This window comes from Argopecten irradians, chromosome 3 (genome assembly GCF_041381155.1).
Source record: "Argopecten irradians isolate NY chromosome 3, Ai_NY, whole genome shotgun sequence".
In the NCBI taxonomy this organism is placed as follows: Eukaryota; Metazoa; Mollusca; class Bivalvia; order Pectinida; family Pectinidae; genus Argopecten; species Argopecten irradians.
Genome location: NC_091136.1, coordinates 32285657 through 32302766, shown reverse-complemented (window position 1 = coordinate 32302766; position 17110 = coordinate 32285657). Strand labels below are relative to the sequence as shown.

Sequence of the window (17110 nt, the reverse complement as noted above, 5' to 3'; positions counted from 1 at the left end):
CATGACGGTGGAGCGTGTATTTTCCTTAGCAACAACACACAGGGCATTGCAGTGTGTAGTTTAGCAACAACAAGCAGCCACCAAGACCAAGTACAGAGCTGTTTAGAAGACTGGGAGGGAATCGTTTCCTCATTGTGATATGAGTAGCGATAATCCACAAACACCAGTCAACATGGATGTGAATATTAACCCTAAAGATCAACAATATATCAATGCAAAATCATATCTTCTCACTGCCAGCACAGACACAGGATGCAACTTGTAAGTGACACATGTTTGTCTCGGTGTGTAATCACATTTACCTTTGTTGTTGCTAAGATTGTTTCAGTTTTTAAGTCTTCAGTATGCTTATTTTTATCTCTGGTTTTCAAAAGTATTGATTTCAATTTTGGATTTTCAATTTGGGTAATTTGTACATAATGTACAGATTGCAAATTACAATAAGCATTGTCATAACAATTTCTGTCCTGGGTATAGACAAAGCCAATCATTCGTTGATAAGGACAAAAATGAGTAAAAGATTGAACTGAATGCCATGTATATATATGCAGTGGTTATTCCTAAGGCTACTGAACATTATTGTCCTAACTATACTTTTGTAGCATTTTTTTAACACCAGTGTGTTACTGGTATTTATCGACAAGTGGGAAGTCATTGATCACATTACATGGTATTTTCACCAAAATAATATGGATACACCCTCCATGTAATGTCTCGCCCGATACAAGTTTATTTTAGACCCAATATTTTTCTGTATTAGGTCACTAACAGTCTCTAACAAACTGTGTAAGTAATGATATTAGGAGGTCAGACCAGATGATTTAAACTAATTGATCTACCAAGTTGTTCAGGCACCAAAACACTTTTTAGCAGATCAGGTAATTAGAACCCTTCAAACCACATGTTTGTCTGTCCCAAATATACGAGAATCAATAATTTGATCTAATGTTTCATCCTGTATTTTGGCCCACAATCATCACTACTGCAGTTAAAACAGGAAAGAAATCAAGATGTGATTTCATGTTAGTAGTACATTCAATTACATGTCAATCAACTAGACAGTAATAAGAGACAATTTCTCCATATCGTTGATTTTTCTTTCAGGTTTGACCATTTGAGTGGTGTCTTGACCAAAATTTTAGATGAACGTCCTGGAAATGTAGTAGATATTTTTGAAGACATCAGCAAAGACACAAAGAAAGCCAAATTTACATCAAAGGTTGATACTGTCCAAGATAAAATAGACCAGTCCACAGAAGTAGCATTAGCTCATGTGCAAAGAAAATTGTTTGCGGTAAGTTGAGGGATTTGTGTTTTGTTTTTTGTATTTAATTTGTATATTTAGACACAATGGATTCAAGATTTTTAAAACTCTTTAAAGTACTTTCTTGATTTTGGCATTATACATATACTTACCCTCTTCTATTGCCCCTTGAAATCAGAGTTTAAATATGCTTATAAGAACTAAGCAATTCTACTTTTAAAACTTTCTGGAGCAATTATCACTGTAGAGAGTTTAAGAATAAAACATTGTTTAATAAAAATAGTTATATTAGTATGATTAGTGATGGTTATTGTATTTCTTATTAATATTTATTCCAGAAAGGAGATGGAGACGACCAGGAGGTTGAACAAGATGAGGAGGTGGAAACTCCTCTGCCAAATCTCATGGAATTGTGCTTTTTCTTTGAACAAGCTGGAGTTGGTTTGAATAGAGAAGAAGTGATTCGTATATGGCTCGCACTTAAAAATCTTGTAGACAGTCACACATTAGCCCATGTTAGATTCTGGGGTAAAATTTTTGGTAGAGAACAAAACTATTATGTAGCTGAGGTGGAATACAGAGAAGGTGACGAAGAGGAGGAGGAAGAAGAAGAGGTGAATTTCTTGAAAATAAGACAACGTTAAGATTGTGAAAGTGATCATTGTTTTTAGTTAATCAAAATTACATGTTTTGTTCTCTTAACATATAATGTAAAAATGAAATTGAGTGTCTTTTTATTTTAATATTAATGAGGATAAATAGCATTGTTTCACTTCTTGGTATCTGCATAAATATATATAGAACAATGTATATAAATACAGTTTGATTTGATTTGTTTTTCATGTCATGCAATTGATGTTATATCTTTTACATGTATTGTATTAATTTTCAGCCTGAAGAACAGAATGAAGAAGAGACAGCTGAGAAAGATGATGAGGAGGGTGAAGAAGGTGTGTGTAGTATAGTTGTTGTTTTTTATAAACATCTTTTAAACAAGTTATCTATCAATTGAAAATATTGTCCTTAAAAAATCAGCAATGGTGTATTTTTTAGCATATTGAAACAATATGCATTAAACTTTGAATAGATGATAATGAAAAACACAACACTTCCCTTGCTTACAAGTTATCTGTTAATTTCTTTATATTAAATACATTTTTCTTTGTGAAATGATCCTAATTAATACTCACAACTTAAATTTGTTTTACAGAAGAACAAGAAGAAGATGATACACCCAAGCCAGATTTCAAACCCCCACCAGAAATCCCCAAAGAAGATAACAGGACAGGCACAAACAAAAAGACATACTTTGTGTGCAATGATCGTAAGTTTTATGATAATATTTTAATTTGAACTATATTAGTATATATAAAATTCAGAAATTCTATGTATGTACAACATTGAAGTTTTACTGTAAGGTGAATTATTATTCAGTTTGCATATGATAAGGATCTATCTTAATTAGCTGTTTTGATAGAATTCTAAATATCTTCATTTCTTTCCCTACAGCTGGTAAACCATGGATCAAACTTCCCCCAGTTTCTCCAGCTCAGATTGCCCAAGCCAGAAACATCAAGAAATTCTTCACTGGTCGTCTTGATGCTCCAGTAAGTTTTCCTCTCCATTTCCTCTTCATTAACTTTACACTTAAAGCTAGAGTAATTGCTATGCTACAAAAGTCAGTTTTCAAATCTTAATTATTCTGCCTTTTCATCAAAAATAATCTAAGGTGTTTAGTAGTGGTAGATGTTTGCAAATGACTGCTTTGTGTTTTAGGTTGTCAGTTATCCCCCCTTCCCTGGCAATGAGTGTAACTACCTGAGAGCCCAGATTGCACGTATCAGCGCTGGAACCCACGTGTCACCCCTTGGATTTTACCAGTTTGATGAGGAGGAAGAGGAAGAAGAGGAGGGAGAAGGTGTGTATAGCTACATGTTATGGGTGACACTGTCTGTTGTAGTCTGATATGTACATGTATGTCAAACTTACTTGACATGTTGTTGACAGCTTGTCAAATTCCCTTTAAAGTCTCAAAAGACAAATAAGCATAAATAAACTTTGAAACCTGTAGTCAAGTATGCTTGTACACTATATAGATATTCTGTAAAATTTTCTAGACTTGTTTTTGATAAAATAAGTAAATGTTCTCACATTAAAAATCTTAAGTAAGAATCTCTTTGATAGGGGCATTAATTAGTTAGAAAACATGTATCAACATATTTGGACCACATAGAAATTTGTTATTGAGATATGCATTATCTATTTGTTGTACAGCCCGTGATCATTTTGTGACAAATCTCGACTTTGAGGGACTTCCCCTGCGTGACCTGTGTGATGCGTCACTACAACACTGGGTACATCACGTACAGTTCATCCTGCCACAGGGCCGGTGTCAGTGGCACAATCCCGTCCAGAAGAATGAGGAAGATTTTGAGGATGAGGATGAAGAAGAGGAGAGGGAAGAGCCTGATGAGCCAGAACCAGAGCGTGGACAGCCTTTACTCACACCTCTCTCCGAGGACGCAGAGATTGGTAACCTTCCACCATGGACTGCTAAACTCTCATCAAACCTCATCCCACAGTACGCCCTGGCAGTGCTACACTCAAATCTCTGGCCAGGAGCACATGCATTTGCCACCGGAAAGTAAGTATAATAACTTTTGTAGTATGCCTAGTTAGTGTTTGTTGCATGCGTTAGATTTTATTTTTTTCATCCTCAAAGAGATATCTTTAAATTTCTGTCGGACGTCCAAGAAAAGTAAAATCAATGTTTCTGGTAGTTTTATAAAGTTATGTTTATAGCTATATTGGTAGTATGTAATGTTGTAATTTGTTTACTGTTACAGGAAGTTCGAAAATGTTTACCTTGGGTTTGGTCACAAATACAACCAGGACAACTACAGCCCACAACCAACTCCCGGAATCCAGGACGAGTTTCCAAGTGGCCCTGAAATCACTGAGGCTGAGGATCCAACTGTCGAGGAGGAGAATGCACTCAGGCATGCACAACAGGAGGCTGCTGAGGCTGCAGAGGAAATGGAAGAAGCAGAGGAAGAGGAGGATGAGGATGATTAGATGTCTTTGAGTGATTAGACATTTCATTAAATTTTCATTGGACTCATCAACCTTACAAAACGATTGAATATCAGTTCCATTCCTTAAGTAAACTGTGATAATCAATGTATATTTCAAATATTGCAGATTAGTTACAAACATATCTGTGGATAGGTAATGAAATTAAAAAAAAAATGAAAAGCTGCTGGTCCAAAAGTGAGGCCTTATGAAGAAAGAGTTACCTGTGCTGTATATAGAACTGTTCTTGAAGAATTGTGTATAATATTTATATCAGTTGCAATTTTTCATGTTCACTCATGGATGTCGAATTCTGAGGCAATACTTCCGCTGAGTACATGATTATTTTACATAATATTGTATAGAAAGATAAATATGTGATAGAATAAATTATTCTGATATGAACTTGTGTACATTTCTTAATGAAAATCTAAACTTCTATCTCCATTACAAAAAAAACCCAAACAACACCAATAACAACAACAAAAACCATTTGACATTTGTAATACATTTATTGGTAATGAAAACGTCTTTTACACACCTAGAGGAAATGAAGCTATTTCTATGCCTCTTACTGGAAATGAAGATATCTTCCCGTCTCTGTATTTGCATATTACAGAGTTATCTGCCCTTTCGTGTAGGTATTGATTTTGACGTTGTGTGTTTGCGAAAATAACACAATACTTTTCCGACAAAACAACCTGAGTTTCGCTCATAAAATAATGATATCACAATGAATACCAACCGGCATTGGGGGAAACTCTGTAATATGCAAAGTGGAATACATTGTTATTCGGGGAATACTGCATGATGGATCAATCAAACCTTTGGGTATAACACCTGACTTTGAGGCGTTGCTATGTACTGCCTGACGATCTGTCAATTGGATGAAATCTGTTCTACCATGATACAAACAGCAACAGTACAGACTGGATTTCTTTTTTTCACCATCACGAGAAACACAAAGCTGAAGATAGGGTGGTCTAAAGTACTATATTGTGGATGCTGTATACATATGTGGGTGTGGGTGGAAAATGACCATGTTTAGGGATATAAAATTAAATCTGAGGATTCATTTCTGTATAAATAACAAAACACAGTAACTAGGATTTTAGAGGGGAAAACCCTAATTTTGTACCAAAAGGGGTCGTGTACCAAATGGGGTATGGTCACGTTAGATATGTTCACAAGGTTGATATTTTCAATTTTGTGGGGCATTCATATAATTGAGCAAAGTTGAATAAATAGGTCATCGAGATATATTGACAGTTTGCACTGACATGGACTCAATAACCATGCTTTCTAGTGTTATCGTTATCAGTGTATAATGATAATGGAACACATGCTGCGATTCTATTGTAATGACAATCGATCAAGGGGAGATAACTTGATATAACAAATTCAGAAATCAGTTCCCGAAAACTGATTTTGATAAAAATGAATGTTTTTATGACATGATGACCATTAAAAATCATAAGAAACAGGGAACTTTTTTCTTTTGTTGTCAATGCAGAAATGCGGAGGGAAATCCCAACTTTTGGTTGGAATATATGAATGACTCGATTATAATCAGCTGTTCAATTGAATTCGTTGACAATGATAGATGAGAAAAAAATATGCAACTGCTGCGATTCATTGTGTGAGAAACTGCAAATATAAGGAATACATTTTTATTTTGTTGAGGTTATGAGGGTATAATGATAATGGAGCCCATGTTAATTTTATGTAACCTGACTTTGCCTGGGATACATAATTTACACATGCTCCATTATCATTATAGCCCAGTTACATATTTTACGCAGGCTTTATTATCATTATACCCTCATAAACTCAACAAAATAAAAATCTATTCCTTAAATACCACACTGTTATAGTCTGATCATGACAAATAGAATTAATAGTTTTGTTTGGTTGTAAAATTAATAACCCACAAATACAACTGGCTTTTTCAAATCTAATTACTTAGAAAGTCGGTTCATCATCTTTGTAAAATGAAATAGCTGATGTTACTACTGTCATTATGAAATATTCATTTAACCAATATAACACAATTGACACTCTATCTATATTTACTCATCCTTTCTGTTAACTGCAAGTTTCCAAGTCTATGATCTATTCATCCACATGTATTATAGGATATTAGGGTATAGCATAGTCTCTTCTGCTGCTTGTGTCCATCACAAACATTTCTTAATTAGAGTTAAGAGTGGTATCATATTTTTTTGGACAATGACATCTATCCATATTTGAGATATCAAAACCGCATAGGTGAATGAATCCCACATTCTGGAGATTGTGACGTTGTAATTTGATGTGTTTTTGTGACATCACAAACACCAGAAGGTGGGACTTATCAACAGTCCAGCAAAACATGTTTATAATGAACACACTTACAGCCAAATATTGGTTGTAACATAGTTATTTTCTTTCCTCAACAATGTCATTATAAGACATCTGTAATATGTGTATAACAAACTATGCTTATTACTTACTCCGCAGAGGTTCGATTTACTGTAAACTGTATGATGTCTGTGTATCTCAAAACTCCTGTATTGAAACCAGCAATATACGATGCATTTTCACCTTATTTAATAACATTCATATTTCATTATAGTTTTCTAGCTTTTGCTTATATTTCCTGTCCCAGTAAACCAAGACTTCATTCCATCTGAAATATGATTTTTTTTTTTAAAGGCCCACTACCTTTCTGGAGCAAAATATAAAGATTTCTTAAAAACATTAATTACCTCAGAAAATATATACCGATGGCCTAAGATGAGGTTACAACACCAAACATATGAAAGATTTCCTGCGTAATATATGATAACAATGGAGAGTCATTTCGCTGTTTTACCGTCTGCCGCAGTGATAGTCAACTACTGCGCGGTATTTAGGACGACGGGGGAAATCATAAGACGACCCGCGTTATGAAAATTAACATTTTATTTATTTTAATTAAATTGTTTAGGTGATAATAAGTGTAGTATTAACGTTAAATTAATAACTTTTGCCACTCGACAAAATTATTAATCTCGTTTTACATTCCCATTTTAAAAATCAAAAACCGTTTCGGAATGTTAGTGGGCCTTTAAAGTGAATGGTCGGGCAAAGAAAACCAGTCTAAATGCGTTCATTGGCCTTCCAAAAGTTCTCACATATTAATACGACGGCCAAGTTCTGCTTACGTTTCCCAGTTCTGACCATTAAAGTAAAGGAAAGTTGAAAGCATTGAAAGCGAGGCTGCGTGGAAATGTAACCACGGACATAGTCACCCGGGAGGACGTTTTAGGATTCCTATACTTTAAATTAATTTCTTCGTACGCAGACAGATTTTGGCGAGAGATTTTATTTTTCTATTTCATAAGAAATTCTACTGGATACATTCACATCATTTTTACCGATTTTAGCCATCCTTGCCCGACTACAAAATACTTTAAATACTTCACATAGTTATTTAACTTTTGTATCACAAATAGTACTGTTAGAAAATAAAAGTCTCATTGAAGAACATTCTAGAGGTGTATTTTTATAAAACAAAACCAGACAATAACATGTGATTTATGATTTTATTTTCTAATATTTGTGGTTGTTTATGTACAAGACTGTCTACCACACAGCAGGTTGTCTCCCCTTGTACGCTCCCACAAACTGCAGTTTGTCAATTACATGATTGAATGAGAAAAAATGTATGTAACCAAAACATGAAGAAAATATGACAAATATAATGTATGATTATATTATCAAATCAAATTATGGATCCAAAATAAATAAACACATAATATATACAAATTTAATGTCAAAATAAATGTATCAAAATGTTTTTTTAACGAAATTAAAATCTTTATTTTGATAAATCACAACCTTGATTTAATCATTCTGTAAAATAGAACATTTTCAGATGCCTTCTTATTTTCAAATTAAAAACATACATGTATAATTTATCAAATATACCATACGAGGAATTGTTGGCATTGAAAAATTATAATAATGCTATTGCTAAAGATTTGGCTCTAATTCTGTGCCTTCTTTCAATGAACAAAAAAAAACTTACACCAATCATACTGCATACAATTTTGTGAATTCTTGACTCTAATTCCTTGCATTATACAAAAATAAAATGTTTTGCTCATACGATGAAGCAGTCACAAGTAACTATCAATCTTAGGACATGGGTAAAGTCCTTAGTATAAGTATGGCAGGGGTTTTTGAAAACCTCTTCATTCAGTTCACATAAACATTAAATACAAATTCATATAAAACCTTATTGTATTATTGCAGTTACACAAACTAAAACAACGTTGATATAGCAATTGGATCAAGATTCACACACAATAAGTTCTCTTTGTAATACAATGGTATAAAGTCATCCTAAGATAGTCCTATTCTAAAAGTGATTTACTGCTGTTTATTTTGACAGTTATAGACAGGTGATTGTATGATAAAACATTACACAAATTAATACTTTCTTATTAATCAACTAACTAATAAGAGCCTTGATACGATAAAATAAAGATTATACAATGTAACATATTTAAATAAAACACGGCATCAAATAAAATTTACAATCATTGCAAGATCTAGGATTTCAAAAATAAAATAATAAAAAAAAGACTCAAACGTAAGAAATACTGACTAGAAAATATGGAAACAATTTTGGTTTCTTTAATTAACAATGTACATGAATGCTGAATGTAGTTCTTTGCATAGTGATGAAGTAATACTGCAAAGATAGCAACAATAGACATTCAACGTCACCACTGTCAACAGCAGTGTCAGTTATACTGCAGTTACCTCCCCTCATCTGTGTGATGCACACTTAAAAGCACTAAATAATCATAACGCCATTTGTTAACAGCACAAACTTTTAAAGCCACAAATCCTCATTCCAATATGATTTAATGTTACAATATTTATCATATTTGTAACATTAACTTATTTACCAACACTAATTACATGATGCTCATTAAATGTCTTGGATGAGCCGCACAGAATTTACAGACAAATTACTCATTACAACATTCTGAAGTTTTTCCTGTTCACATCTTTAGTGCACATCTGCGATTACAATAGTTTGGCAAACACTGGCTATAATAAACAGACTAATTATGATTCAGTTCATGATTTTGATTGCAGATGGAGATCACAAGATTTTTGAGATTCTTTTTGCCTTAGGAGGAATCATCTTCATGGTCGCTCTCGACTGGTGGTTCGATCCCTGTGCGTAGAGTAACCTGAACATTCCTGTTGATGCTGATGGCTGGGAAGAAGACTCCAAGGAGATGCGTGAAGGCGATTGGTCCGTGAGGTTCTTCATCTACATAGTAACTAAGCATGCGTTTGTCAAGGTCGAGCAGGATTCCAATAACACTGCCACATTTGATGCCGCCCTCGGTTCGGTCGTTGTGACTGTCATGGTGCATGAACCAGCTCCGGCTATCGTCGATGTACATACCCCAGCCTTTATCGTCTTTACCTGGAAAACACAAAAAACAATACTGTTGGTATAACACAGAATAAAACAAAAAATACTTTCTACAAAGCCATGGCGTCAATACAACACAGAATACAACAAAAAATAATCTCTACAACAATGTTATACCATCAGTATGATGAAATCAAACCCTTTTCATATATTCCTGAAAATCAAAGCCATACAGAGATAAAATTGTATCTTATTATGTAAAACAAATGGGTAAAGAACAAAAGACCAAAACAGTAAACCACATGTATGAAAAATTATTGAAAGAAATTCTGTAATAGCATCATCTACACAGAATCACATAGTAAATGTACTTTTAAAGTTAAAATGATCATGTTTCTATTTTTGAAATAGTTTGTAATTCAGAAATCATTGAATTTCTACCTCTCACAGGGACAATTTCTGGTGCAATTCTACATGTATTTATTCTGATATATTAGGTTCCCATGTATTCTGTTAGCTTGGCTGACGTAATTACATGTATAGTGTTTCCATTTTCTGAAGACTGTATAAATGCTTTCAAATTTTAACTCCATTCCTCTCAGATATTCATTCCTGAAGAAGCATAATGAACTGAGGATATTTCAAGATAACTATTTTAGACAACAATATCACAAATGGAAAGTGGTTTGTGACATTAATTGGTTTCCACCTTAATCTGATACTAATGTACCTGATATATTAAATCAGAGGTGACAATCATGATATTCAGATACCACTCCAATTTAAAACATTCGTAACAATTTTATTACAGTAAGTGAAACAGATTCAATATAAGGCATGATTATATAACAATAGATCAGAGGCAGGACATAATACCCAAGCATTCAGTTAAATCTCAGGCATTCAGTAAACTCCCATGTGACTCTGTACGGCTGATTTAAACCAAATAGTTGTCTGGATTAGTGCAGCGAGGTAGAATTCTATATTAAATTGATTATGGAGTTTTATATAAAGCCTAATCTTTAAAGTACATATATAATACAGTTATATTTACACCCTGTATTGTTTAAGCAATCGTAATCCGACATGAAACCACTCCATTTAATTAAATTATTTACTTTGAGAGAAGGAGTCTGGCCAGATGTGGTTCCATACTGGGGCTCCACAGATCCCTGACATGGTCAATTGCAATAAGAGATATAGATAGGCTCTTAGTCAGATTTCCACAGACAGATTTCAGGAATTTTAAATGAAGACCAGAAAGTTTGTAGTAACTATAGACCTTCTAATGAAAACAGTATGTGTTGGTATAAAGTTATGCTTAATGAATCCAGTATAAATGTCTATGTTCAGATCCTACTCAAGATTCTGTAGTGATTGGCTATAGAAGACAATTAGTCAGGAATGATTGGCTGTGTATCTCTATAGCTCCGCCACCCTCCATACATATCATACAGCTTAATAAAGTCTTGGCTTTCATATGTTTTTAATAAAATGTTGGCTATCATTGGGAGAGAAATGGTCTGAAGCAATGGTTGGTATGGCAAATCTCATTATATGTTCTGCCAGCAGTGATCAAGATGGAATTCTACAAATGACAAACTGTTTCCTCTAGACTTTATAGCAAGCTATATGCCTTTAATTTATAAATTATAACTATACATGTATATAATAAACAAGTTATTCCTTTAGATTTCATTAAATATTTTTTTAGGTTTACACCAGTACACCATAGAAAAGATTATTGAAGTATTTTTGTAAATAACATTCGTCATATTAATCTGTTGAGATGAAAAATTGCTAGAATAAATATGATATAAAAGTGAATTGAGAAAGAAAATAGAAAAGAAACTCACAAAATTAAGAAATTGTTTTCAATATTGCATAACTTAATTTACTTTAATTATAAATGTTTGCTGTGGAAAGATTCGGCCAATAAAATCTGTAAAGTTACAGCAGCTGACTTCGGTGTACCAGTGGTGATACAATGTAGGAAGCCACTCAAGGCAGTCCTGTCTAAATGCTGCACCTCACATCAAAGGCTGCATGGATCATGTGCACTAACTACTGCACCGTGATTCTCTAAAGCACAATCCGAGAGTGGAGCTCTCATTGAGACAGGGTTAACAGAAATTGACTGCAGGTATTGAACCTTTTAGTCAGGCTATATATATACAGCAAGCAATGCCACTCATGTCCAGAAGTCAAGAGGACACAGCTTCAAGACTCAATTATATCTTACATAACTTTCATTTTACTGTACCAGTGTTTTCTGGTGCATCCTTTTCATCTTTAAAATGTAACCTTTAAATGAATCTAAAATCATCCCATTGACGAGCATGCAATTTGCTCTTCAGACACACATCTTCATCAGTCTTGTTTACCCTGTTTAAAAGATTCTTTAGATCTGTGTGCCATGTACTTCCTTGGATAAAAATCTCCAGAGGTTGCTTTTGGACATGTGCTATCAGTTGACATTAATCTAACTGCCTACAGACATCTGAATATTTTTGCACATTTATCTACATTTAGTTTTTTGTCTAATGTCAACATTCACTGATAGAAGGCCCAGATAATGGTAAGTAATGAGAGCCTGTAGGAAATCTCTACAGCTTCCCTTTCCTTCTGCGGTAACACCAAGATTACCAGCTACTCACTTACTCCTTAGCTATCCAAATATAAACATTGGTGAAAAAAGTTAGATTCAGGATCTAGAGAAATGAGAGACTGGAGAACATTGAAAGCTCTGATCCACCAGGGGCCCTTTCATTGATGTTCAAAACCTCTTTTGTCATTTGTTGCAAACCAAATCACACATATTTCTTCTAATCTTCAGATCTTCTAATACCAATACCAGACTTTAAAATTTTTGTCAATATTCACCAAACGTATACAGTAAAACATGGTTATAACAAATCTGTGGGGACCAACAAACTCAGTTCATTATAAGGAGAGTTTGTTATACACTATGGGGAATGAAAATTACTACATCATCGAAAGTGTGTTCATTTTAAACATGTTTTACTGTATATGACAATCCATATTTAAAAGCAAAAAGCATTAACCCATTTAACTAGTTAAAGCATTCAAATTATTTGTACTTTTAACAACCCACCCCCTCAAAAAAAAAAGGGAAAAAAAAGAGATTTTCAAGATAAACACTAATCATATTAAGAAAGAATAGAAAATTTTATACCTTAACACTTCCCATCTATCTCAAGTTATTTGTTACACTTGGATCAGCAGTTCATCAGTTTTAAAATTACAATTGTTCACATTTATAGCATCCTAAGCGACAGGTAAAAATAAATTGGATTAGGAAAATTAGTTCAAAAGAAAATTTATTATATTATCTCTTGCGTAATTGAAACTTCAAAAATTGAAATTTAAAGTGTATGTAACCCTACGCAACAGGAATTGTTTCGAAACCATGTCTGGTAACGGCAATACAATAGGGTGCTTAATTGGTAATTGATAATGCATGTTGCCACCGTAATGTAGCATTGCAATTATTCTGACACCAGTTTTCTTCTTCCCAATAGGTGGTGAGCTCACTTAGTTAAATGTGATTCTCAAAAGAATGCCTTCATTTGTAAAATCCTTTTGATTAAATTTCAAAAACCTGGAAGAGGCCTTGTTAAAACAATGTGTTACTTTGTGTGGAGATAATGAATCCCAGTGAACACAGGCTTAGTTAAAACAGTCGGATTGTTTCTCTTTCACAGCAACTCATAAGCGATTCAGAAGGGTGGCAGTATGAATGGACAGAGCTGTTGTAACAGCTAGCAGTTCAACAAGTGCACATTTCACAACCTTACACCCCTATATTGAGCCGATAAACCAGACTTATGATAGATTTGGCAGATTCCATTATTGGTTGTGGGTAATTCAGCATTAAAAGCTTCATTTATGATAACTGCCGAGCAATGAAGGTTATTATTGCCACTGTAACTGATTAACCCCCTTCTGTAACGGAATGAATGAATAATTCATAGAGAAGGTGAAAGCAAGCAGTGCCGGCATGTTAACTTTGTCCCTAGATATCTATTCCTATAGTCTCAGTCACTGTTATTGGCCCCTCAGGGCCCTATGACATCATCCAATTGTTGCTTTTTAAAGTTCATCTAGACCTTAAAATGATTTTGTGAATTTGAAGCTATTAAAGGAGTTCCATTTGCATTTAAGAAATCAACACCAGAGAAAACCCAATGTGTCTTTATCTTCCACCACTCTCTAAGAAATTTAACCGGCCAGTGTTAGAAACTTACCAAGCATCATCATTTTGTCGATGTCAAATCGAGCAATGCCAATAGCTGGATCTGTATGGTTGTCATATCGATCTATGACTATCTCCCAGTAGTGGACGCCCTTTGAGAACCCTGTACTTCCGAGGATGACACGATGGTCAAAACTGTTACATGTGGCGGTCAAGTTCTCATTGGAGAAGATGATGTCAGGATGGGACGCAGATGGATCAAACTGGAACCAGGCAACTACAAAACAAGGACAGTTGGTCAAATAGATGGAAAGTTTTTTAAACTAAAGTCAGATGATATTTACACACAACTCATTCACCCCTGAAATTTTATAATGAACTGTTTCAGCTTTAGTTACGGGAGATTCCAAAATACATTTTTAAGGGTAAATGGGTTACCTGGTAATTTATTTCACAAGACACACAATCACAAGGACAGTAAGTCATGATAACTGTGATATCTACAGATTTTGTAACATGTTGACATCCAAAGGAGATAAGATCAAGGAACCATTTATATTCTTGCTGGAAATAAAGGGGAATAACTGCAGACACAACCTATTGCTTTGCCAATTGAGCTTCTATTAAGAATACTTTGCGACTTGAAAGTATATATATATCAACATATTTTATTCAAAGGAAAACACAAGGTAGATTACATGTTAATGTCTTACAGTAGTCTTTGTTATATATACAGTATGTACACAGCTAATATGTGTTATTTCTTAAAATCCAAGGGAGATAATTACTGGTTCATACAGATCATTTTCTAGCTGGGAGTCTAAGGGCAGTAGATACAGGGGACTATTTCTATTGGATGACCAGGGTGTTTGTAATTGTTTACAAGTCTGTCAGACATGTACTTTTAAGGATGGTATTAGTCAGATTTCATCAGACCACAGACATTAAACAGTGGTTATAGAAGTCCACACAGCTTATATTACACAACATGTCCCAGACATATCTGTTGTTTATTTTGTTATGGAAAAGTACAGAAAAGTCAAGAATAATACGCTTTTAGATCTATCTTTTGAAACTCTTGTTTTTTTTCTACACTGGTTAAAAAGAACTTGTCATCAAATAGCAATGTTTGTGCTATATCGACCTATTCTTCACACTGCACCAGGTACATCATCTGAAGCCTGTCAGCCTATCTCAATTTGATCTTGTAGATTGTATCAGAGTGCTGCAGGCTATTCTAAAGTAACAGTAAATGCAATTTTTTCTATTAAGTTGCAGTTCTATAAATGTCTAGCTCAGCACAAGTACATGGTCAAGATGACATAGTTTGCCATTTGGGAAAAGAGGTGAGGAATAAGTTCCAAATTTAACTATTCATTAGATAACTAAAACACAAGCTTTAGCAGAGGAGATATTTTCCATCTAAGAACCTGGCTATAGGTTCATTATACGATATACCTTATATAATAGATACCTTAGGATACTATATCTTGTCATTGTGTGGGCAGATACAATGAAATCAGCAGGAAGCTGGTTTTACTATTGTAATGTATTACACTTGAAAAGATTTGAATAGTGTAGAGTTACATTGCAAGTTCTCAACAAAAACCTAACAATGACTGAAGCATGTCCTTTCAAACAATTCAGTACCTCTGGGCCAAGTCAAATCTGTGGTCTATAGACGTTATCCCTGTCAATGATGAACCTAACTAAAATGGGGTTCACCTGAATCAATGGCTGTTATCTGATACAGGGTCCCTCCCTATACCTCATCAAGGATGCAGTATTTTAATTGTGGAGGGGACGACTCTTTACAGCTGATTAAATTGGGCAAGTACACAAGTCAATATCTACCAGCACCGTCTTTCTTATTCTGACCCCTAAATTATGATGTCACAGCCCCTTCTTGGTAGTGATGACAACCAGACAATGTGGCAGTTTGCCCGTCTTGTCAGTTAGGGGAAAAAATGTCTGCCTTACCGTGGGAAGGTGGCTAAAATGATTAGCTGCAAATTACAGTTGGCAAGAAAATGAATACATATGATACATTTAAATGACAAAATATACATTGAAAAGATCCTGCACCCCAAACTCTGCTGAACATTTCATCCTACTTAATCTCTTGTGATAGATCAGGTGACATGGAGTTTTACCTCGACACAGCACCAGAGCCTGTCTGTTTAGTTTCGTTTGTGCTGATAGCAACAGTGCTGTCACTCTGGTACAAATTGTCACTCTGAAGTTTGCTGTAAGGTTCAACTCTTTTATTGTAACCCTCATTTTATTAAGATTCATATTCATATCATATTCACCCTAGTATCAGATGTGACTGAGGTTTATATTGCACCCTTGTTTCAAGCCAGTCTTTAAATTGTGCCCTTGTTTCAAGCCAGTCTTTAAATTGTGCCCTTGTTTCAAGCCAGTCTTTAAATTGTGCCCTTATTTCAAGCCAGTCTTTAAACTGCCCCTTGTTTCAAGCCAGTCTTTAAAATGCTCCCTTGTTTCAGACCTATTTTTAAATTGCCCCTTGTTCCAAGCCTGTCATTAAATTGCTACCCTTGTTTCAGCTATGTGGCTGTATTGTATCAGCTATGAGGCTGGCCAGATAACTACCCATGTAACACTAAATGAAGAAGACATGTAATGTAATGAACACCCCCATATATAACAGTGTAGAAAATTAATTTGGAACATCCTTAACTACATTTACTGCCACTTGCAGGTTTTTATTCTGTATAAATGATACATTTGCGGCAATTTGTCAAGAGTGTAAATTGCTGTAAAATCGTGGCCTGCTGTGAGTAATGGATCACCCTGACAGGTCTGGAAATGAGGAAGGACCTATCCCAGAGACAATGGCTGATCCAATGGACCACCAAGTCATCTGGGCTAACTACAATGCATGCTGGGTAAGATTCTCTCCTCCATTCACACAGTTTCATCCATCAATGTCACAGGTTCAAAGGTTATGAGGGTTTTAGATTTTATTCATTGTGCATAGAAACACATCCAAGGCACAAGAAAGTGACAATCGGTATGATGAATTCCTTATAAACACGGACAAGTATTGAATCTTAACACAGCAATTTAAACCGAGGGAAATAATAATAACTCTGGTAAAATTTTAGCTATGCAC

General features: G+C 34.5%; 2 protein-coding genes across 3 annotated transcripts in view; one reads left to right on the top strand and one right to left on the bottom strand.

The window, feature by feature from the left end:
- The first annotated feature begins 26 nt into the window (after nucleotides 1-26).
- LOC138318256 (radial spoke head protein 4 homolog A-like) lies at nucleotides 27-4741 on the top strand. Its single transcript, XM_069260462.1, has 9 exons — nucleotides 27-261; nucleotides 1105-1294; nucleotides 1603-1878; nucleotides 2157-2214; nucleotides 2475-2588; nucleotides 2774-2871; nucleotides 3041-3182; nucleotides 3539-3908; nucleotides 4111-4741. The coding sequence occupies exons 1-9, from the start codon at nucleotides 140-142 to the stop codon at nucleotides 4337-4339; spliced, it is 1599 nt and encodes a 532-aa protein (XP_069116563.1). The 5' UTR covers nucleotides 27-139; the 3' UTR covers nucleotides 4340-4741.
- A 3147-nt stretch (nucleotides 4742-7888) lies between these two features.
- LOC138318251 (E3 ubiquitin-protein ligase TRIM9-like) overlaps nucleotides 7889-17110 on the bottom strand; it is a 61137-nt gene continuing 51915 nt past the window's right edge. For both annotated transcript variants that reach the window (XM_069260457.1, XM_069260458.1), the window contains 2 exons: nucleotides 14027-14251; nucleotides 7889-9809 (listed from right to left, as the gene is read on the bottom strand). In XM_069260457.1, coding sequence (XP_069116558.1) covers nucleotides 9505-9809; nucleotides 14027-14251 — 530 coding nt within the window. In that variant the 3' untranslated portion in view covers nucleotides 7889-9504. The remainder of the gene's footprint in view (nucleotides 9810-14026; nucleotides 14252-17110) is intronic.

Excerpts from the sequence above, each read along its gene's own strand:
- LOC138318256 (XM_069260462.1), top strand. The coding sequence starts at position 140 with ATGAGTAGCGATAATCCACAAACACCAGTCAACATGGATGTGAATATT. Across the intron at positions 262-1,104 it reads ACAGACACAGGATGCAACTT|GTTTGACCATTTGAGTGGTG; the intron begins GTAAGTGACACA and ends TTTTTCTTTCAG. Across the intron at positions 2,872-3,040 it reads CTGGTCGTCTTGATGCTCCA|GTTGTCAGTTATCCCCCCTT; the intron begins GTAAGTTTTCCT and ends TTTGTGTTTTAG.